The sequence below is a fragment of the Leucopleurus acutus genome (genome assembly GCF_964270905.1).
Source record: "Leucopleurus acutus genome assembly, chromosome: 1".
Taxonomy (NCBI): Eukaryota; Metazoa; Chordata; class Mammalia; order Artiodactyla; family Delphinidae; genus Leucopleurus; species Leucopleurus acutus.
In genome coordinates this window covers 73,332,759-73,353,691 of record NC_139142.1, presented here as the reverse complement: position 1 = coordinate 73,353,691, position 20,933 = coordinate 73,332,759, and the positions used below count along the sequence as shown (strand labels likewise).

Below are 20,933 nucleotides of genomic sequence, written 5' to 3'. Positions count from 1 at the left end.
TTGCAGCACAGAGCTCCGCCTCCCCCGCCCCCAAGCGGCGGCAGCAGAGCTGCGCCTGCCTTGGGGACACATAACCAGAGCTCCAAGTCGGACCGGCTTCTGGAGTCCCGCCCACTTGGTGCTCTTTGATAGGCTTAGAGAGTCTCGTTTTGCCAAATCAGCATCCAACACTGTCCCGCCTTTGACTGTAGAGAGACACCCGCACGCTGATTGGCTAGGCTACCCCACTTCGGCTCTTGATTGCAAGATGGCTGCGTCTGTTACCTCTGCCTCCCGCCCCTACAGGCCCCGCTGTGCCACCTGGGTGGTGCCCGCGTCCCTCATCTGGTGTCTCCCCGAAACGCGGAGCTTCGAATGTCGGTACGTAGCGGACAGCTTGGCTCCAACTATGGAATGAGTGGATTGGTACTCTAGAGCGGCTTTGTCACTTACTAATAAGCCGTGTCACTTTTGCAACTGCAGGTTATCTGGCCCTTCCTTTCCTCAATGTAATGACTGCAGAAACAAAGACGGCATTGGCTGAAGGAGGAGGGTAAAGGTCAAAAAGAATTTTATTGAACCATCCTTCCCACAATGTCCTGTAGTATAATTTCCTTCGCCTTAATGCCTTGGAAGCGTTTTTGCCCCTCCCAGCCCTTGAGAAGGAGTCCAACCATTTACCCATAATTTTCCCAGTGAAATCTCATTCTCCCTCCAGGTGTGCTCTGAGCTGAAGAAAGGGTTGTGCCTTTCTTCATTCCCTGACCTCAGCCTCAGAGCTTTCCCCCAGTCTCTCCAAAGCCTGATTATTCCTATAAGGGCTCTGCCCAGATGCCATCTCTTCCAGGAAGCACTCATGACACCTCCAGATGGAAATAATCTTGTGAAATTCCCCAATACAGGTTATTTTCATGGCTGTCATGGCATGTAACAGTTCCCACCCTGTTCTTTAGGATGACTTCCTAAGAACAGGATGCGCCTTTAATTCATCTTCGTCTTCCTGGCACCCCTCCCTTTCTCATCACCACATTCATTCACATTTAGTGTCTGGATATAGGTGACACTCAGTAAATGTCTTTGAATGAATGACACACACCAGAGGTTATCCACACAAAGTATAGGTCATTTATTTCCCTTCTAACCCTGGGCTCAGTACATAGATGGCTTCTCTTCACCCTTTGGGTTGACAATTTTCTCCAGGTTGCTGCTTATAATATGGTAAAGCTCAGCCTGGAAGAAGGCCAGAGGGCAACAGTCAGGTTCTTGGCCTTTCCCCTGCGCCCCTCATCCACCTCCCTTAGGGGCTTACTCCACACTCACATAGAAGGCCCTGAGGTCCAGCACCATGGCCCTGAGCTCTCCATAGGCTGCCTCGTCTCGCTCGTGCACCAGGGCCCGGTAATCCATCTGGGATGTGGAAGGCAAAGCTGAGTCAGCCCCATGGAAGGTTGGGACATTAGTCTGGTTTCCTCATACAGGGAATAGGTAACTTGAGGAATGAGCCCCTTCTCAGCCAAGAAATGGGATCCCAGAGGATCAAACAGAGAAAGGGGTCAAGGTTTTTGAAGCCTAAATCAGTTTTCCTGAGCTTAATATTCTCCACATTGGGAAGGTCACAAATGAGACAAAGAGGACCTCTATCCCCCACTTTCTCATCACCCCCCATCCCCAGCAGCCTCAGCTAAAAGGCTGGTGGACTGTCCACTTACTACATGGGTCTCCTTAGAGGCCTTGGCCACAGCATCCCCACGTTCTGAGAAGTACCTGCCAGAAGCAAGAGGAGTAACCACAGGAATGGATGTTCAGAGAGAGGTACTCCCTCAGACCCTTCCCAAAGCACCGCTTCATCCGATAGGCATGCCCAGCTTTGGCAGTCCCAAAGAAATGTCCCTGCAGACCCCGGCGCTGGCCTTCCAGCTGTCCTTACTTGGAAATGGTTGTCTGGAAGGCTTCCACTTTGGTCTTGACTGCATTTACCCTCTCCAGCACCTTTTCCTGTGGAGACAAAAGAATGGAAAGCAAAGACAACCCTTCATCTCCTCCCTCCTTCACTCACCGTCTCCCTCCTCCTCCCAGTTCTTGTCTAGCTCCTATCCCTTACTCCCCAAGTCTCTCCCTGCTGTCAGCATTCTCACACACCCTTTCTCACCTGGATTGCCACCCCAAAGTCATTTCCATCCTCAATTTTGGGGATGAGGTGCTGGATCCATGTGATCACCTACATTAAGAGATATCATGTAGGAATCATTCAACAAACCCTCTATTCTGATTACTGCTACTTCCTAATAATAGGTACATTTAACTGAGTACTTATTATATGGCAGGCACTGTGCTATGTATTATATATCTCATTTAATCTTCACAACAACCTTTCAAGGTATATATTCTTTTTTTTTTTTTTTGCTTGTTTCAAAGTATATATTCTTATTGTACCCACTTAACAGATGAAAAAACTGAGTCACAGGATGTCTAAGTTACTTACTTAAAGTAACCAGTTAGGTAAGTGATAGAGTCAGGATTTGAACCAAGGCAGTCTCCCTCTAGGGCCCAAGTTCTTAAACCAACTCACTGTATCATAGCATCTGTACTCTGTACCTGGTACAGCAGTAGGTTCTCAGGTTATAGAGGTGGATGTAGCACAGTCTAATTTGGGGATATCATTGTGATAGAGAACAAAAGGTATCTAAACCCAAGGCACAGAAGGAAGCTTCCTATTTGGGGAATAGTTTCCTAAATGAAGGAATTGAATCTCTGAAGGAGACCAGGGCCTGGCCTTGCTCGTTTTCTCTGTCCCCCAGTTCCCAGGCTTACCAGAATGCATTTTTCTTTGAGAGTCCAGACTTCTGGCTTAACCAGGGCAAGCAAGGCCAGGACCTTCTCATTCCCAGGGAGAAAGCCGCACTTAGGGACTGTGAGAAAGAGGGGACTTAGACCCTTTCTCATCCAGTAGTCAGTGTGCCATTTCCCTTTTCCCAGCCACCCCTTCCTCTCTTACCTTCTTTCTTCTCTTGCTTATCCGTTTCCATCTAAGGAAAAAAGGGGGAAAGTAGCTTTAGAAAAGTCATGGAGGTTGGAGGGCCACTTACACTGGGTTTATAGCCCAAGCCCTACACCATGAGTCCCTCACCTCATCATCCTTGGGTGGAGGGTCTGGGATGGGGATGTCCAGCGAGGCCCGGAGAGAAGTCATGTCAGTCACGTTGAGGGAGTCCTCCTGCACAGAGCTCACTGTCAGGGGCTGCCCAACCTCTTCCCCTCATCCTGAGTCAGAGCCTTTCCTCCACACATCCCACCCAACCTCTGCCTCCTAACCTAGGCTCAGGCCTCACACTATCCTAATGTTCCCAGTCTACCATTTGCGACTGTTCTCTGCATTCGGAGCCCAGTTGTTAGCTAGAGAGGGTGGATGGAGAGGAGAGAGGCCATGGGATGGGGCAGGAGGGGTCCACACTACTCACTTGCAAGAGCTGATTCAGGTATATGATTTTCTGAGGTAAGAATCTGTAGAGGAATTCCTCAGCCTGTGGGTTACATTGCAAGGGTCGGAATCACAGAAGACGTTCAGTGAGATGTCTGAGAAGTGGGACTGGAAGGGCCCTTGGAAATCATTGACTCCAGTACTTATAAATGAGGGAACTGAAGCCCTGAAAATTGAAGGGAATTCCCCAAGCTGGGATGCAGCAGAACCAAGGTTAGAACTGTGGTATTCCTGCTTTGGGGCCATGGCTTTTCCCTCCACACCAAAAGAGGGGAGAGGAAGTGGTGGAAGTGCAGAAGGTATTAAGAGGGGTACAGGTAAAAGCAGAGATCAATAATTAAGAGCTTATCTTAGATGGGGGCTTAATAAGTGAAGTAAGGCGCGGATGGAGGGTGGGTTTGGGGATCAGTCTGAGAAGTTGCAACCCTCAAGTATTGGCCTAAGATTCTGGGTCAAATCGCTTGAATCCAGAAGACTTACCTCCTGGAAAAGATTTTGCCTGAAGACATCCACCTGCACAGAGAGCGGTACCCGGATGTTGGTTAAGGGTCTCAGTTGTCCAGAGTAAGATCCCACCCCCAATAGGATGCCCTCCAACTTGGCTCAGTCCTTCCCCACCACATGCCAGACTTCCCTGGAAGCCCATGCTCAGTGCAGAGATTGTCCGGAGGGCAGGAATCTGGTAATCCCCGGGCAGAAGTGAAAGCACTTAGAGAGGTTGGGAGATTTCTCTGGCACGGCCTTGGTCCCTCGGAGCACCCAGTTTGGCCTTCATTTAGGAGGGCTCCGCGGCGCCTTCCTGGCCTCCCGGTCCCCCGTTACCTGTTTGCGGGCTTCCCCGCTCAGGCGCACCCCACAAGACTTGGCCATGTTGCTCCAGTTGCTGCTAGGTCTCCGGTCTCCCTGTTCGCCGCCTGGGCTTTCGCTTTCACTCCCCACGTCCAGGCCCGCCCCCCTCAGCCCCACCCCCTTCCTTCTTTTCCCCCTCCCCCTGGAAGGCCGCAAACCGTAAGGAGCCCCTCTGCCATTCTCGGCCTGTGAGACTAGAAGAGGCGGTGCTGACTCGGTCACAAACCCAGGGGCTGTCCGGGGGAGGGGCTAGGACAAGTGGGACCGGCGGAGATTGAACAGGGGCTGTCCCTCGGAGAAGGGGAGGGGCTTAGAGAGAGGGAGAAAGAACCGTCCAAGGACTGTCAGGGGTGGGGTGAGAAGGGTGGGAGAGTGGGAAAGGGGGTGTTAAGTGGCGGGGCTCCCCCAGGAAGGCTTGACTGCGGGGAAGGGCCAGAGAGGGATCAGAGTGGGCGGGAGAAGTAGTAGGAGGGAGAAGGGACAGAGGATAGGAAGGGAGAAGGCGCGGGGGCTTCCTCCCGGAGGGCGCCCTATCTTCAAGACTGACTGGAGAAGGGGCTTGAGTGGGGCTCAGGCCGGCCAGAGTTGAGTACCCAGCTGAGTGGGATTTCCCCTGTGGGGTCCCGGATAGAGAGGAGGGCTTTGAGGGGAGTAAAGTAACCCCGTACCAGGGTCTATCCGGAGAGGGGTGGGACCAGCCTGGACCAAGGAGGGGAAGAACGCCGGAACAGGGTTTGCTGCCTAGGCGCTCTGGGGGAGGAGCCATGGATTATTTATCATTATCATTGGCTGGGACCCTGGGCCACGCCCCCCCGATTTCTTGGCCTCCGCCCTTCCTCAAGCTTAGACCCCGCCCCTTCCCCTGAATTTGGGTTGCAGTCCCGCCCTCTTTCCTAGTACTTCCTGTTCCCGCTAACCCTGGCGTTGGGCCCGGGGCCGAAGAGTGACCGTGCTGTGAGTGACCCGGGGCGTCCGAACCGACCGGGTCGGGCCGCGAAGCCAGACCCCAGGCGCTACTGGCGGCGCTCGGACCGCGCACAGCCTGCGCCGGGTCCCGTTGGACAGCGGGCTGGGGCTGACTCCTGTCTCAGGATGCCGGGGGAGGAGGAGGAGCGGGCCTTCCTGGCGGCCCGCGAGGAGCTGGCGAGCGCCCTGAGGAAGGATTCCGGGCAGGCGTTTTCGCTGGAGCAGCTACGGCCGCTACTGGTCACCTCTCTGCCGCCAGCAGCCCGCTACCTGCAGCTGGATGCTGCACGCCTGGTCCGCTGCAACGCTCATGGGGAGGTGAGGCCCGGCCCGGGTTGGGAGGAGGACAGAGGACCTGAGGCCGGGTCGGGGCTCACAGCTCTCTGCTCTCTGACTGCTCGCAGCCCCGAAACTACCTCAACACCCTCTCCACGGCCCTGAACATCCTGGAGAAATATGGCCGCAACCTCCTCAGCCCTCAGCGGCCCCGGTACTGGCGCGGGGTCAAGTTTAATAACCCTGTCTTTCGCAGTACGGTGGATGCTGTTCAGGTGAAGCCCCTGGGCCCCTAATGGGAGAAGGGAACTTAGCCTGGGCTGGGGATTGACTAGAAAGGGCCTGAGGCTGTGCTGAATGGTTTGAGGTCCAGCCCTATTGGGAAGGGGACCTGCTGGGCGGTGACTGGTTTGAATGTGTGGCAGGGGGGCCGGGATGTTCTGCGATTGTATGGCTACACAGAGGAGCAGCCAGATGGGTTGAGCTTCCCTGAGGGCCAGAAGGAGCCGGATGAGCAACAAGTTGCTACAGTCACACTGGAAGTACTGCTGCTTCGGACAGAGCTCAGCCTGCTGCTACAGGTGAGGTATCTCTAGTCCCAGCCTAACAACAAAGCCAGTGTGGGGACTCCCATGCTGCTGAACCATAGGCATAGTCCCCACAGTAACTTAGGATCTCTCTGTACTTTTCACACTGTGAACGTTGGGGGACCAGGGCTTTGAGGGAGGGCCTTGTTCCAGGGCTCTAGGTGGGAACTCCTCTTACCTTGTTTGCAGAATACTCATCCAGAACCACAAGCACTGGAGCAGCTGCTGAAAGACAAGGTTGAAGATGATGTAAGGAAGGCAGGAATGGGGCTCTGGGGCCTGGCGAACAAAGGGAACCTGTTGTGGGCCTCTGTCCCCAAGCCCTTGCTCATTCCCTGTCCTTTTTCCTCAGATACTGCAGCTCTCAGAGTTTGCCCCCTTACTGAGAGAGATTGATCCTGGCCCCCTCACCACACCCTCTGCCCCAGGTATTAATGTCCTGTGTTGGGGGGTGGGAATGCTAGTAGATCATACTGATGGAAATTTCCTGTCTTCTTGGTTATCTTCCTTTTGTATAGATTAAAATTGTTTCCTTGGGTTGAAAAAATATGCTGAAAAGATGTCTGTGATTTGTCCCCTCCACAGCAGATTCAAATGTAACCTGGTCTTTTTTAGAAAGATGTTCTATTTTTTCCTGTTCTCCAGCCTCCATTCCTGGTCCCTGCTTCCTCTGTGGTTCTGCTCCAGGCACATTGCACTGCTTAGCTTGTAAACAGGCCTTGTGCCCAACTTGTGATTGCCTCTTCCATGGACACCCAGACCGTGCACATCACCTCCGCCAGACCCTGCCTGTGGCCCCCCAGGCCACCCACCTGACCCCCAAGTGAGAGGCCTTTTCTCCTGAGTGGGAGCGAAACTGAGAGAACTTAAAATTATTTGAGTATCTACTATGTGCTGGATTCTGTGCTAAAGACTGTCTCATAGAGAGCAAGCAGCCAGTTACTGCCTTCCAGGAGATCATAGATATACATGTCAAGCAAGTAGCAGTCATAGCAAAATAGATTATTTGGGTGTGCAGATAGGTAGTAGGAGGATGCAGCTTAGTCAGAAGGATCAACTCAATCAGTTGGTAATATTTTAAGCACCTAATAGGGGTCAGACCCTATGTTAGGGATATTTACCAGCCAGATATGGACTTTAGGCTGTCATTTAAATGTTGAAGAGGCTATGGGTATGGCAGTGTTCCAGACATGTGCAAAGGCCAGAGCCATGTGTTGTCCTGCAGGGAATGAGGGATGCCCATGGGTAAGGGTCCCAGGCACCCCCTCAGCAGGCCGTGTCTGCTTTTCCATTACAGCTTACCTGCCTCAGCTCCACCACAGCCTCAGTCAACCTCCCTGCCGGCCCTGGGAGACAGCTCTGTTTCTTCCCCTGATCCTGCAAGTGCCCGTCTTCCCTGGCACTGTTCTGCCTGCGCCATGCTGAATGAACCTTGGACAGTACTCTGTGTGGCCTGTGATCGGCCCCGAGGCTGTAAAGGGTTGGGGCTGGGGATTGAGGGTCCCCAAGGAGCTGGGGGCATAGAACCCGAGCTTGCACGGGGTCACTGGGCCTGCCAGAGCTGCACCTTTGAGAATGAGGCTGTGTTTGTGCTGTGTGCCATGTGTGAGCGACCTCGGCTGGCTCAGCCTCCCAGCTTGGTAGTGGATTCTCAGGATGCCGGCGTTTGCCTGCAGCCCCTTCAGGTAACCTGTTCCTGGCCTTCTCAGCTCTTTATTTGCACCTGTTACCACAGGCCATGCTCTACTTCTTCATTCCCTATTTTCCTTCAGTTCCCCGGTATCTTCCCCCCAGCTTCCTGTATTTACATCTTGAGCCTCAGCCAACCTTCAATGGGATAATTCTTTCTGCCTTCCCAGCAGGAGGATACTTTGCTCTCCTCTGCCCAGACTCCAGTGTGGTACTGCATTCACTGTACCTTCTGCAACTCGGGCCCTGGCTGGGTGTGTGCTATGTGCAACCGGACCAGCAGCCCCAACCCAGTACAGCATACCCCTCAGCCCCTTGCCAGCTCTTTGGAAGAGCAACTCCCTGAACCAGGGCCTCCACGACGCCTCAGGGCCCCCCTGGCCAGTTCCTGTGGGGACCTTGAGAAGCAGCGCCAAGACAAGATGCGGGAGGAAGGTCTCCAGCTAGTGCTCAAGATCCGGGTGAGGATTTGGGCCTGGGATAAGCTTGTGGGGGAAGAGAGAGGCTGCAGTTGATTGATGCAAGTTCTCAAAACCTGTCATTGTTAGCAGCAGCTGCCTCTTATTGAACCCTTCCCCCACGGCAGGCATCATGCTGTGTCCTGCTCACGTGATCCATGATCCATGACAGCTCAAGCACTGTCAGCATTTTGGTTCGGGCTAAGGGTGGGTGGGGTGTGCCCTTCCTGATGGGCGCCCTGTCTGGGCGGGACTGTGCCTTAGGAAGGGGAAGCCGGAGGCGCCTGTCCAGAGGAGGTCTTCTCAGCTCTGCAGTACTCGGGCACCGAGGTGCCCCTGCAGTGGCTGCGCTCAGAGCTGCCCTATGTGCTGGAGATGGTGGCTGAGCTGGCTGGACAGCAGGACCCGAGGCTGGGTGCCTTTTCCTGTCAGGAGGCCCGGAATGCCTGGCTGGATCGTCACGGCAACCTGGATGAAGCTGTGAAAGAGTGTGTGCGGGCCCGGCGGAGGAAGGTAGCAGCAGCTGTGCTGGAGCGGGTGCAGGATTGAGGGCTGTGGATCTCAGAGCCTCTCACATTCTTCTTCACTCCTTCTCACCCCTCCCAACTCACAGGTGCAGGAGCTCCGGTCCCTGGGCTTTGAGCCTGAGGAGGGGTCTCTTCATGCCTTGTTCCAACATGGAGGTGACGTGGCACGAGCCCTGACTGAGCTACAGCGCCAGCGCCTAGAACCTTTCCATCAGCGCCTCTGGGACAGTGGTCCTGAGCCCACCCCTTCCTGGGACGGGCCAGATAAGCAGGTGCTGGAAGGAGGTGAAGAGCCCACTTAGTAGGGCTGAGGGCAGGCTGAGGGGTAGGCTCTCTGCGGTCTGACAGCCACTTCTTCCCTCTCCACCTGAATCGCCTTGCAGAGCCTGGTCAGACGGCTTTTGGCAGTCCACGCACTCCCCAGCTGGGGCCGGGCAGAGCTGGCGCTGGCGCTACTGCAGGAAACACCCAGGAACTATGAGTTGGGGGATGTGGTAGAAGCTGTGAGGCAGAGCCAGGACCGGGCCTTCCTGCGCCGCTTGCTTGCCCAGGAGTGTGCCGTGTGCAGCTGGGCCCTGCCCCGCAACCGGGTAAGTCCCTCCCCACTGCCCCTGGCCTTAGAATTGCTCTGTTCCCTTTGGATCCCCACTCTACCCCAGCCCGTCTCTGATCTTGTCTTTTGCTCTGCAGTTGCCCATGTGCCCCTGAAGGCTTCTGGGAAGGGGAGGGCAAGAATAGGCCACCTCCCTCTCTTTTTTTTAAATGTTCTATTACGGGAAATTTCGAACATGCAATAGTAGAGAAAACTGTATAATGGATTCCACTCTCCCTCCCCCCACCATGTATTCATCATCAGCCATTATTAATGGATGACCAATCTTTACTTCATCTACACATACATAGGATTCTTTTTTTATTTTTATTTTTTGCGATACGTGGGCCTCTCACTGTTGTGGCCTCTCCCGTTGCGGAGCACAGGCTCCAGACGCGCGGGCCCAGCGGCCATGGCTCACGAGCCCAGCCGCTCCGCGGCATGTGGGATCCTCCTGGACCAGGGCACGAACCCGTGTCCCCTGCATCGGCAGGCGGACTCCCAACCACTGCACCACCAGGGAAGCCCCTACATAGGATTATTTTGAAACAAATCTCAGATGTCAGATAGTTTATCTGTAATATTTCAATATGTATCTCTAAAAGATAAAACTCTTTGAAAATATAACCACAAATACCACTGTCACACCAAAAAAATTACCGTTATTTAATGTGATCATCAAATACCCACTTGGTAGGAATAGGCCCCTCTTATCTCCTGAGCCCCTTCTGACTTACTCTAGGTCAGAAGTGGCAGTTCTTTGGCAAAATACAGCCCAGTTTAGTTAGGCTGGCTCTGTATGTTTTTTGTTTTTACTCTTTATTTTAAAATAATTGTAGAGTCACAGGCAGTTATGAAAATAGTACAGAGTCCTGTGTGCTCTTTATCCACCCCCTCCCAATGGTGACATCTTGTATAATCATAGTGCAATATCAAGACCAAGAAATAGATATTGGTACAATGTCAGCTAGACCGCAGGCTTTGTTCATTTTGTGCATCAGTGTGTATGTGTGTAGTTGTATGCCATTTGACCCCACATGTAGATTCATGTAACCACCACCACAATCAAGATACCACAATGCAACCCCCTTGTGCTACCGCTTTATAGTTGGAACCTTCTTCCCCTCCTCCTGTCATATGGCAGCCACTAGTCTGTTCTCCATTGCTATAGTTTTGTCATTTCAAGGATGTTGTTTGTGTTTGCTTTTTTTTTGGCCACGCCACACAGCTTTCAGGATCTTAGTTCCCCAACGAGGGATTGAACCCGGGCCCTCGTCAGTGAAAGTGCGGAGTCCTACCCACTGGACCACCAGGGAATCCACCACCACCACCACCCCTCACCCCACCCCCGGCTTTATTTCCTTTTTAAATTAACTTTAAAAAAATTTTTATTTTCTACTGGAGTATAGTTGATCTACAATGCTGTGTTAGTTTCAGGTGTACAGCAAAGTGATTCAGTTATTGTGTGTTTGCTTTTAATTGAATGTGGATGCCTTTAGAGGGCATTCTTCCGTTTACCTCAGGTCTCACCATTGTCTGTTTTTTTCCATCTGAAGTTCTTCAGACATTTAGGTTGCCCGCCCAGTTGTTAATTAGACCCCGGTTTCATAGCAGACACCTGGCTACTGCCCCCCCTCAGCTGGCAACTGTAGCTTCTTACCCTCTTCCCTCCCTTCCCTTCCCCTCCACCAGATGCAGGCTCTGACCTCCTGTGAGTGCACTATCTGTCCCGACTGCTTCCGCCAGCACTTCACCATTGCCTTGAAGGAGAAACACATCACAGACATGGTGTGCCCTGCCTGTGGCCGCCCCGACCTCACCGATGATGCACAGCTGCTCAGCTACTTTTCCACCCTCGATATCCAGGTACTGAAGTCCCTAGGACTCAGGGTGCCCTGGGCTTTGAACAGGAGCCTTGCCCACCCGCCACTTCCACATCCTGTTCCCAGCTTCGAGAGAGCCTAGAGCCAGATGCCTATGCGCTGTTCCACAAGAAGCTGACTGAGGGCGTGCTCATGCGAGATCCCAAGTTCTTGTGGTGTGCCCAGGTCAGAGGCCTGCCCAGAGCTGCTGACCGGAGGGACGGGTGGGGAGTGGTGCCTGGTCAGGCCTCAGACAGCTTTATGCTCTTGCACCCACAGTGCTCCTTTGGCTTCATATACGAGCGTGAGCAGCTGGAGGCAACATGTCCCCAGTGTCACCAGACCTTCTGCGTGCGCTGTAAGCGCCAGGTGAGGCACACATCCATCCTTTTGGAAATACCTGCTGAGCCACCGCAGGTACTGTTAGACGCGGGGTGTGCTGGAGAACAGAACAGACATGAGCTCTGGGCTCAAAGAGTTACAGGCTAGCCAGGGAGGGAGGGAGGAGGGGTGAGGGAAGGAGAGAGAGCAGAATTATACATTGCCGTGAGTTGTATGAAGAAAACAAATAGGAATCTGAGGTTAGGAATAACAGGATGGACCTACCTAGTACACAGGATCGAGAGGTTAGACAAGTCTTCTCTGAAATGGCTGGATTTAAGCTCAGGCGTGAAAGTTAAGAAGAAGCCAACTATGCAAAGAGTATTTGGAAGAGAAAGAACAACACATGGAAAGGCCAAAGTCAGAAAAAGCGTTGTGTGGCTGGAGCCTCAAGAGCAAGGGTGAGAGCGGCTGGCGGTCGGAGAGGAGCTAGCTGCCAGGTCAGGAGAGGCCGTGAGGCCAGTCCAGCAAGGGATCGGCCTTTCATTCTACGACTGAGCAAGGGGTGATGCTCTCTCATTTACCTGTAGAAAGTTTAATATTTGATACCAAAAAGTTGCATCTGTCTTTTTTTTTATCTTATTTTAATTAATTTATTTACTTATTGTTGGCTGTGTTGGGTCTTCGTTGCTGCGTGCGGGCTTTCTCTAGTTGAGGTGAGCAGGGGCTACTCTTTGTTGCCGCATGCGGACTTCTCATCGTGGTGGCTTCTCTTGTTGCGGAGCATGGGCTCTAGGCGCGTGGGCTTCAGTAGTTGTGGCACATGGGCTCAGTAGTTGTGGCTCGCGGGCTCTAGAGCGCAGGCTCAGTAGTTGTGGCACACGGGCTTAGTTGCTCTGCGTCATGTGGGATCTTCCTGGACCAGGGCTTGAACCCATGTCCCCTGCATTGGCAGGCGGATTCTTAACTACTGTGCCACCAGGGAAGTCCCTGCATCTGTCATATAAAACATCATAATAAAATGAACACCTGCGACCTTACCACCAAACTTCCAAGCTAGAACACTCCCAGTGCAGTTGGTTACATGTTCAAAAGCACACTGGCTGCAAGGTGGAGGCTGAACCATAGGGGAGCAGGAGTGGAGGCATAGAGACTAGGAATCGAGACGAGACCTGACCTGGCCCAGAGTAAAGGTGGTCAGAGTAGGGATGAAGAAAAGGACAGGGTTGAGCTAGGCTTGGGTGGTGGAAACAAGACTTGCTGGTGAATGTTTCGGGTGTGAAGAGATGAGAGAACCAAGGCTGGCCCCTCGGTTTGGGATTTGAGCAAACGGTGGATGGCAGTGCCATACACTAAGCCAGGGACCGCTGGATCTGAGTGGAGGGGCCAGCAAGAAGGGCCTAGGATAGAGCTTTCATGGGAAGCTCGTTTCCTTCTGGCAGTGGGAGGAGCAGCACCGAGGTCGGAGCTGTGAAGATTTCCAGAACTGGAAACGCACCAATGACCCGGAGTACCAAGCCCAGGGCTTGGCGATGTACCTTCAGGAAAATGGCATAGGTAAGATTGCCTGTTTGCCCAGTAATCTCTCATTGCCAGCGGCTCTCTTCCTGAGGGCCTGAGGAGCAGTGGCAGCCCCGAACCCTGACCTGCTGTCCCTTGCAGACTGCCCCAAGTGCAAGTTCTCGTACGCACTGGCCCGAGGAGGCTGCATGCACTTTCACTGCACCCAGTGCCGCCACCAGTTCTGCAGTGGCTGCTACAATGCCTTTTACGCCAAGAATGTGAGCCCAGAGAACGGGGATGGAAGGGCTAGCTGGGTGGGGCTGCCATCGGGAGTGAGGGAGTGAGGGGTGGAGGCCGTTGAGGAACACCCAGAGGAAGAAGAGAACAGTGGGGGGTAAAGCACCTCTCTGTCCTCTCTCCCCTTCTGCTTGCTCCAGACCCTCCAATGTCTCATCTCCCCCACCCCTACACCCCTCACGCAGGGGTTCCTGAGAGGCCAGGACCCCAACAGTCTCCAACTTCCCCTCTCCCATCTGGGTTTCCGCCAGAAATGTCCAGACCCTAACTGCAGGGTGAAGAAGTCCCTGCATGGCCACCACCCCCGCGACTGCCTCTTCTACCTGCGGGACTGGACGGCTCCTCGGCTCCAGAAGCTGCTTCAGGTCAGGGGCGGCCAGCCTGGCTGGTTTGCCAGTCACCCAGGAGAGGAGGCAGGGCACAGGGTGGCAGGAAGGGAAAGGCCTGGATGCCGAGAAATCCAGCAGGCTGGCACCAAGGGAAGCTAACGCCCATCCTTCTGTCCTCCTCAGGACAATAACGTCATGTTCAACACAGAGCCCCCAGCGGGGGCCCGGGCAGTGCCTGGAGGTGAGTGTCGGGCCTGGGAGAAGGCAAGAGGAGGGGCCGGGCTCCCCCTGTATGATGGATGAAGGCGAGGCTTGGGTCTGGGGTTGGACAGGACGCAGGCCCATCCTGTGCTTGCCTGTTGTGCTCTTCGGTGACTCAGCCTCCCCAGGCTTGTTTCTTCCTCTGTAAAGTGGGGGCCACATCCACCTTGCAGCCAGGCTGTTTTATGTGAGGCCACATTCAAGCGCCTGGCACCTCGATGCTAATTTTATTCTCCCATTCCCAAAGGATAGTGATTCATTAGTTAACTCAATGACTATTTAATTAAAGACTTACTAGTTGCACTGTTTTAGGTTCCATGAGGGCAACAGAAAGATGTTATATATGATTCTAATCTGCCCCACTTCTTACCATCTGTGTAGAGTAAGACCTTCACAGAATAAGCTAACCTCGCAAGAGCTAAATCACAACCAAAAGAGCTGTCTCAAGGGAGTATATGATTATATGGGCCAGAAGTCAGCTTGGTAAAAGCAGGGACAGCAAGGTCCCTGCTTCTGTGTCGGAAGTGGTCTGCACGGTGGCATCTCTGGCACAGCTGTTAGAGCAGGGGCTCTTGTCCTCAGTCCCCTCCCTAGAGGCTGCCTCCCGTGCCTCCATTCATATCCTAGTTCTCTCCTGGGCCTTCGTGGTCAGTGGCCCCCTCCGGACAAAGGGACCCTTCCTTCCCTTACCCCTAGGTGGCTGCCGAGTGATGGAGCAGAAGGAAGTTCCCAACGGGTTCCGGGACGAAGCCTGCGGCAAGGAGACTCCTGCTGGCTATGCCGGCCTCTGCCAGTGAGTGCCAGGCAGGGCGTGGAGCACGGCGTCGGCGGCACAGGAGCACTGGGGGTGTGCCTGGGCAGAAGAGTGGGTCTCTGCAAGCAGTAGGTCCTGCAAGAAGTGGGAGGGAGGGGCCTCTCTAGGCGAGGGCACAGAAAGGTGGTGTGCACAGGTTGGCAAGGGCCCACAAGAGCAACTGGCGAGGGGTGTCGGTCTTGTTCATCTGAGTATGCTAGTGCCCAGCACAGTGCTGGACACACTCAGTTGATATCAGTCAAACTTCAGAAGAACAGTATTCCACCCTCTCATCTCCCCAGGGCGCACTACAAAGAGTACCTTGTGAGCCTCATCAACGCCCACTCACTGGACCCAGCCAGCCTGTATGAGGTGGAGGAGCTGGAGACGGCTGCCGAGCGCTACCTGCATGGGCGCCCCCAGCCGCTGCCTGGGGAGGATGCCGCCACCTACCACGCCCGCTTGTTACAGGTAAAGCCTCCCCCAGCCTCACCTCTGACCCCACTCTCTAGAAGTCCCCTGTCCAGACTGTGTCTGAGCCCCAGGCTTCCAGTATCATCATCTTCTCTCTCCTTCTACAGAAGCTGATAGAAGAGGTGCCCTTGGGACAGAGTATCCCCCGCAGGAGGAAGTAGCTGAGGGCAAGGGTCCCAATGAAGGTCCCGTGATCTGACTCCCCGGGAACACCTGCAGCACCAATAAAGAGGCATTTCCTTGCCCAGGCTTCTTGGTGGTCCTTCTTCCTTCCTGACCCCACCATCCTGGGGCACCAGGGAAAGGGGTGTGTGTGAATAGAGCTTTGCTAAAGGCCCGCTGCAGCCTGCCACCTGACCCTCTCTGGACTCAGGCAGAAGCAATTGATGCTGTGGGAGGCCAAGGGCAGCCCTCCCCATCCAGCCACCTGGCCTGGGCTTCCTCTTTCCCTGCATCCGTTCTTCTTTCATTGAATTCAGCTGATATTTGGGGGTGACCTAGTAGGTACCAAGCAGGCATCGTGGGGGAACACAGATGCACAAGTGGTACAGAGCTATCCAGAGGCCCCAGGCCAGACTCCGGGACACTGCGGCCTCCCTGGGGAAGCAGCAGTGTCATAGAGGTGGTCTGATACAAGCAAGGAGTATCTTGAGGGAGGAAGGGGAATGAGCCTGAGGCAGTAGGGTCCCTCCTCCAGACTCTGACCGCAGGATTCCTACGATAAGATTCTCAGATGCTGCTTCCCCCTGGTGGTAACCAGTTACCCTGCAACTCGGAGACCACGTGATTTCGGGGAAAAGAACCTCCCTGGAGGAGAACTGAAACTTAGGGTGGGGACTGTAGAAAGGGGCGGAGAGATCCAGGAGCTGCCTAGCCAGGAGCTGAGCTGAGGTCGGCTGAGCCCTGGGACAGCCTGCAGAGCAGCTCAGGTAAGATTAACCAAAAATAGGTGTCAGCCTGGGTCTAGGTGGGAAGGCCCGGCTAGATTGGAGGTGGTGGGTAGAGGCTCCTGGGGACCCCTCTGCTAGACTGAGGAATAGACAGAAGGCCTGTGAGCCGCGGAGCTGGAATTTGGCGTGAGTGAAAGACTGATGGGGAGGCCGGTGTCCCAAGCCCTCTAGGCAAAGGACAGGGGCACCTACTACTGGGTTTGGGGAAGAAGACTGCTGCTCTCCCCTGATTGTTTTCTTGCCTCCTGGTTCTGCCCACTTTCGCCCGCCCACAGCTCTGCCCCTGCCCCTGCCCCCAGCTCCCTGCCCCACCTACCCCTGGGACAAGGGGGGGGGAGGTTGGGGGGCATCGAAGGATAGGTTGTGGGGGTGGTGAGTGAAGAGGGTTGAAGAGGCATCTCACAAGCAGCCACTGTGTCTGTAAATACTTGGGGATCCAGACAGGGCCTCTCACCAGGAGCAGGACACCAGGGGAACGATAGATTCCTGAAAAACCTTAAAATTAAGACCTATGCCTAAGGTTCCCTTCTAGATGTCACAGCTTGGGCTGTTAAAAAGAAAGTATTTTTGGTCATCGCTAGTGACGGCAGAAATGAAACAATTCAGCCTCAGAAGTTTGAGATTATATCTATAGAGGCAAAAAGATGGATGAGATCTCTAGCAGCCCTTGCCGGAATCCAACCCCAAGGGCCAGGATCTCACTCTTCCCAAAGTATCAGTTCCCCTGACACTTCCTGCTGCTTTTATCCCCAGGATGGCATCAGGCAGGGCACGTTGCACCCGGAAGCTCCGGAACTGGGTGGTGGAGCAGGTGGAGAGCGGGCAGTTCCCAGGAGTGTGCTGGGAAGATGCGGCCAAGACCATGTTCCGGATTCCCTGGAAGCACGCAGGCAAGCAGGACTTCCGGGAGGATCAGGATGCCGCCTTCTTCAAGGTGAAAGGCCCGGAAACCAGCCCCTTGGAGGGAGGGATGGAATATACACTGGCACTGTCACCCTCAAGCGCTTACATCCACCTGGGTTTCAGATAAAGGGGAGGTTGCAGGGTAGAACCAGCTACATTCCGTAATTGTCAGAGCCCCATGCAAGATGAAAATGCAAACCTTAGTATGGACCTCAAGGTGGCAATAGCTGAGCATAAACCTAGCAGAGGCCCTTCTGTGTGAGCGCTCAGGCCACACATCCGTGAAGCCAGCCTTGGTAAAGGATCTGCGGTCCACAACATGCTGCCTCTTCTTTACTTCTGCTGTGTCCTAGGCCTGGGCGATATTTAAGGAAAAGTACAAGGAGGGGGACTCGGAAGGCCCTGCTATCTGGAAGACTCGTCTGCGCTGTGCTCTGAACAAGAGTTCTGAGTTCCAGGAGGTTCCTGAGAATGGCCACAGGGATGGGGCTGAGCCCTACAAGGTGTACCGGCTGCTGCCACCTGGAACCCTCCCCGGTGGGTGTCCCTTTGCCCCGCCACTTCTAGAATCAGCAGCCTGGGGAGGAAGGATGGAGCCCTGCGCCTCCTGGGAGGGTGGTGGCCTCCCTCCAGGCCCCTCGGTCAGAGTTCTGCCCTGTCCTTGGGGAGCAGGTTCCCTGCCAGTCCTGCCCATCCTTTCACTGCCTCCTACCTCTCCCCTTCCCTCTGTGCCCACTTAAGGCTCTGACCTTCCTCTCCCTCTCAACGTTCCACAGCTCAGCCAGGGACCCAGAAATCACCATCAAAGCGACACCACAGTTCTGTGTCCTCTGAGAGGAAGGAGGATGAGGTTACCACGAAGAACTGCATACTCAGCCCCTCCTTGCTCCAGGACCCCCTCAAAAATGTGAGAGCCGCGGAGGGAACCGGGTGGACCTGAGGGCAGAACAGTAACTGGGGGAGAGATGGGCCAACGATAGAAACTGTGTCTGTAGGAGCTGGTGGAGACCAGTGGGGGAACGACCTATTCAGACTCCGGGAGCAGCAGCAGCAGCAACAGCCCTGAGCTTCAGGAAGGTACCAAGTGCCCTGCCTCCTGTGTTATCCTCCACGTCACAGCCTCTGGCCCTTGGACTCCCCAGTCCACTCTGAATGACCAGTGCCTCTGCCTCCCCCCCAGGTAGGGACACAGCTGAGGCCCCTCTCCAAGGAGATCTGGTGTCCCCAGAGCTTCTGCCCCCTCCAGGTTCAGGTACTTGGCATTTGACTCACCCCTGCCCCCGTCCTCCCTTGTCCTCCTCTGGCTACGTATGTATCTAATCTGTCAGGGCTTGCAGCAAACCGGGGCCACCTTACTCAGAGGCACTGGTTTCTAGGCAGTGCACCTGCCACCACTCCAAACAGCTCACTTCTCATAAATACCCCCTACATGCTGTGTTCCCTGGAAATCCACTTTGAGACATTGATTCTGTGGGTTAAGTAGAGGACTGATCTCTGGGACCCTCTTGTAAACTGTAAGGCCCTGGCCATTAAGGCCTCAGTGAGCATCTGTATTAGCTCTTCTCCTGAGTGATGGGAAAGTATGATGGGAAGCCCTCTGGGCTGCCGAGGGTTGGCAGGAGGATGAGGAGGGAGGGCGCCTTCTCTATCCTTAGAAGGTGCAGCTGCCGCCCCCACCTTGCGGCCTGCTTGGTCCTGCTTGGTCCTCACCAGCCCTTACCTGGTTTCTCTCTCTGAGCCTCACGTTCCTCGCCAGCAAAATGAGGATGCTGGATTTGCAGGAAGCCCCTCTTCATTTCTCCAGAGCCTCTTGCTGGCCAGTGAGCCCCTGGGGAGGGGCACCGGTGCAGCTGGCCTTTCTTTGTCCACAGACTACTCTCTGCTGCTCACCTTCATCTACGATGGACGTGTGGTGGGTGAGGCCCAGGTGCAGAGCCTGGACTGCCGCCTCGTGGCTGAGCCCTTGCGCTCCCAGTGCGGCATGGAGCAGGTGATATTTCCCAAACCCGGCCCACGAGAGCCCACCCAGCGCTTGCTGAGCCAGCTCAAGAGAGGGGTCCTGGTGGCCAGCAACTCCCAAGGCCTCTTTGTGCAGCGCCTTTGCCCCATCCCCATCTCCTGGAACGCGCCCCAGGCTCCACCTGGTCCAGGCCCGCACCTGCTGCCCAGCAACCAGTGCGTGGAGCTCTTCAGAACCGCCTATTTCTGCAGAGGTGAGGCTGCTCCCGCCGAGCCCCTGAGCCCCTTCCCCCACCTCTGTTCCCCCTCCATGGGCCCGGCCACCACCCTGCGCTCCCTCCAGCACATCCCCCGTCACAGCCCAGGCATGGCCCCTGCACTCGTGCAATGCTCAGCCCTGGCAGCCCCCCTTCCCCAGCCAAGGCCGTGGAAGATGAGGACCAGGTAAGCCCAGCACGAGGCTGTCATGCCTCGGGAGCACCACCACACGGGAGCGTACAGTAATCATGGGAAGGTGCGCCTCGTGACACCCCCCACTGGACACACCTGCCCAGCGACCACTCACACATTCGCGAGAGCTGTGTGCATCACGTGCCCTTGCCCACCGCTCAGCCGCCCCTCAGCTTGCCCCTCTCCCATCCACGCTTGGAATCCCACTTCCTGCCTCCATTCCACTGTCAATTGGACTTCGGGAGTGAGGGCCTGGAGTATAGGGGACCCAGGGCCACGGGGTGCCCTAGTGCAGGGAGGCTGTGAGCAGGCAACAGAGGTGTGGCACAACTGTGTTAGCAGCCAGGGCTGCCGCCGAGAGGACTCTTAAGCTCCCCCAGCTCCCCCAAGTTTCAGGTTGTGTGACGACTGGCTACCTCCAAAAGGCGGCCCCTTTCCCTATTTGTCCACAGGCGAGTAGCAGCTCAGTTCCTAACATTCCCCTGGCACCAGTCAACGGCCTCACCACCCCGAGGCTCCTGCTCTGGCCTTGGTCTCTGAGTGGCCCCACTGCCACCCCTCTTTCTCCATTATGGGATCCTCCCCAATCCCTCCCTGCCTGAGACCCTCTGTCTTCTCTTCCAACACTTGACCTTTTCTCTCAGACCTGGCCAGGTACTTCCAGGGCCTGGGCCCCGCACCCGAGTTCCAGGTGACACTGAATTTCTGGGAGGAGAGCCCTGGCCCCAACCACACCCCACAGAGTCTTATCACAGTGCAGGTGAGTCGGGATAGGGCAAGAACAGCCTGCCTGCATGGGAGCGGGGTGTTGAGGAGGAAGAGGGCCTCCCGGGGAAAGAGCCCCTGGGCGTAGTGTCCGGCCCTGCCTGCCGTGCTCACAACCCCCTCTCCTGACCTCTTCGTGCAGATGGAGCAGGCCTTTGCCCGACATTTACTGGAGAAGACTCCAGAGGATCAGGCAGCCATCCTGTCCCTGGTGCAGAGCCTGTAGGACCCAGCCTCCTTCTCCTCTCTCTGTTCCACCTATCTGCTTTGAGAGAGCCTCTTCCTCCACGCTCTCGACCTGCCTCCCACGGTGATCATTCTCATCGGTTGTCTGTGGTGATTTAGTCCTTGAACTCCTCATAGACCCTGGTTGGTGGGGAACACAAGGGTGACTTTTTTTTTTTTTTTTTTAATTTTGCGATATACCCTCTTTCGTCTCTGAGGAACTGAACTGGGCAAGTACAGATGGCGCGAACTCAGGGGGCCTTTCCCTCTGCCCGCAACCCTAAAACCTAGCACTTTATATTTTCTTCTTAGATCTTCACTAAGGATTGAAAATAAAATTTTATTGAAAAGGAATCAGCATCGGACTTGTTGAGAGAAGAAGGCAGCAGGGTCACAGAGAGATGATGGGGATGTAACCTGAGGGCAGGGCACTCGGGTTC

The 20,933-nt window shown here is 54.9% G+C and overlaps 3 protein-coding genes across 6 annotated transcripts; 2 read left to right on the top strand and 1 right to left on the bottom strand.

The window, feature by feature from the left end:
* Positions 1-1,089: 1,089 nt before the first annotated feature.
* Positions 1,090-4,383, bottom strand: PSME2 (proteasome activator subunit 2). Of its 2 annotated transcripts, XM_082840538.1 has the most exons (11): positions 4,280-4,383; positions 3,938-3,970; positions 3,438-3,500; positions 3,107-3,193; positions 2,975-3,005; positions 2,791-2,888; positions 2,129-2,197; positions 1,907-1,974; positions 1,689-1,743; positions 1,300-1,386; positions 1,090-1,209 (listed from the first exon to the last, which is right to left on the bottom strand). In XM_082840538.1, exons 1-11 carry the CDS (start codon positions 4,325-4,327, stop codon positions 1,129-1,131), a joined length of 720 nt encoding a protein of 239 aa, XP_082696664.1. In that variant the 5' UTR covers positions 4,328-4,383; the 3' UTR covers positions 1,090-1,128. The 2 variants fall into 2 exon arrangements, with proteins under 2 accessions (XP_082696664.1, XP_082696665.1); XM_082840539.1 differs by lacking the exon at positions 3,438-3,500.
* Positions 4,384-5,243: 860 nt separating this feature from the next.
* RNF31 (ring finger protein 31) lies at positions 5,244-15,467 on the top strand. 2 transcript variants are annotated; one of them, XM_082836231.1, is made up of 21 exons: positions 5,244-5,590; positions 5,677-5,823; positions 5,974-6,129; positions 6,325-6,384; positions 6,488-6,563; positions 6,781-6,958; positions 7,433-7,820; positions 7,998-8,285; positions 8,547-8,795; positions 8,896-9,081; positions 9,193-9,399; positions 11,094-11,267; positions 11,351-11,449; positions 11,543-11,632; positions 13,027-13,141; positions 13,247-13,365; positions 13,636-13,749; positions 13,897-13,954; positions 14,671-14,767; positions 15,070-15,238; positions 15,349-15,467. In XM_082836231.1, exons 1-21 carry the CDS (start codon positions 5,399-5,401, stop codon positions 15,400-15,402), a joined length of 3,216 nt encoding a protein of 1,071 aa, XP_082692357.1. In that variant the 5' UTR covers positions 5,244-5,398; the 3' UTR covers positions 15,403-15,467. The 2 variants fall into 2 exon arrangements, with proteins under 2 accessions (XP_082692357.1, XP_082692356.1); XM_082836230.1 differs by having other exon boundaries at positions 7,995-8,285.
* Positions 15,468-16,061: 594 nt separating this feature from the next.
* Positions 16,062-20,612, top strand: IRF9 (interferon regulatory factor 9). 2 transcript variants are annotated; one of them, XM_082841612.1, is made up of 9 exons: positions 16,062-16,170; positions 16,945-17,125; positions 17,448-17,631; positions 17,871-18,001; positions 18,090-18,171; positions 18,275-18,346; positions 18,966-19,307; positions 20,148-20,263; positions 20,411-20,612. In XM_082841612.1, exons 2-9 carry the CDS (start codon positions 16,946-16,948, stop codon positions 20,492-20,494), a joined length of 1,191 nt encoding a protein of 396 aa, XP_082697738.1. In that variant the 5' UTR covers positions 16,062-16,170; position 16,945; the 3' UTR covers positions 20,495-20,612. The 2 variants fall into 2 exon arrangements, with proteins under 2 accessions (XP_082697738.1, XP_082697739.1); XM_082841613.1 differs by lacking the exon at positions 18,275-18,346.
* Positions 20,613-20,933: the final 321 nt, after the last annotated feature.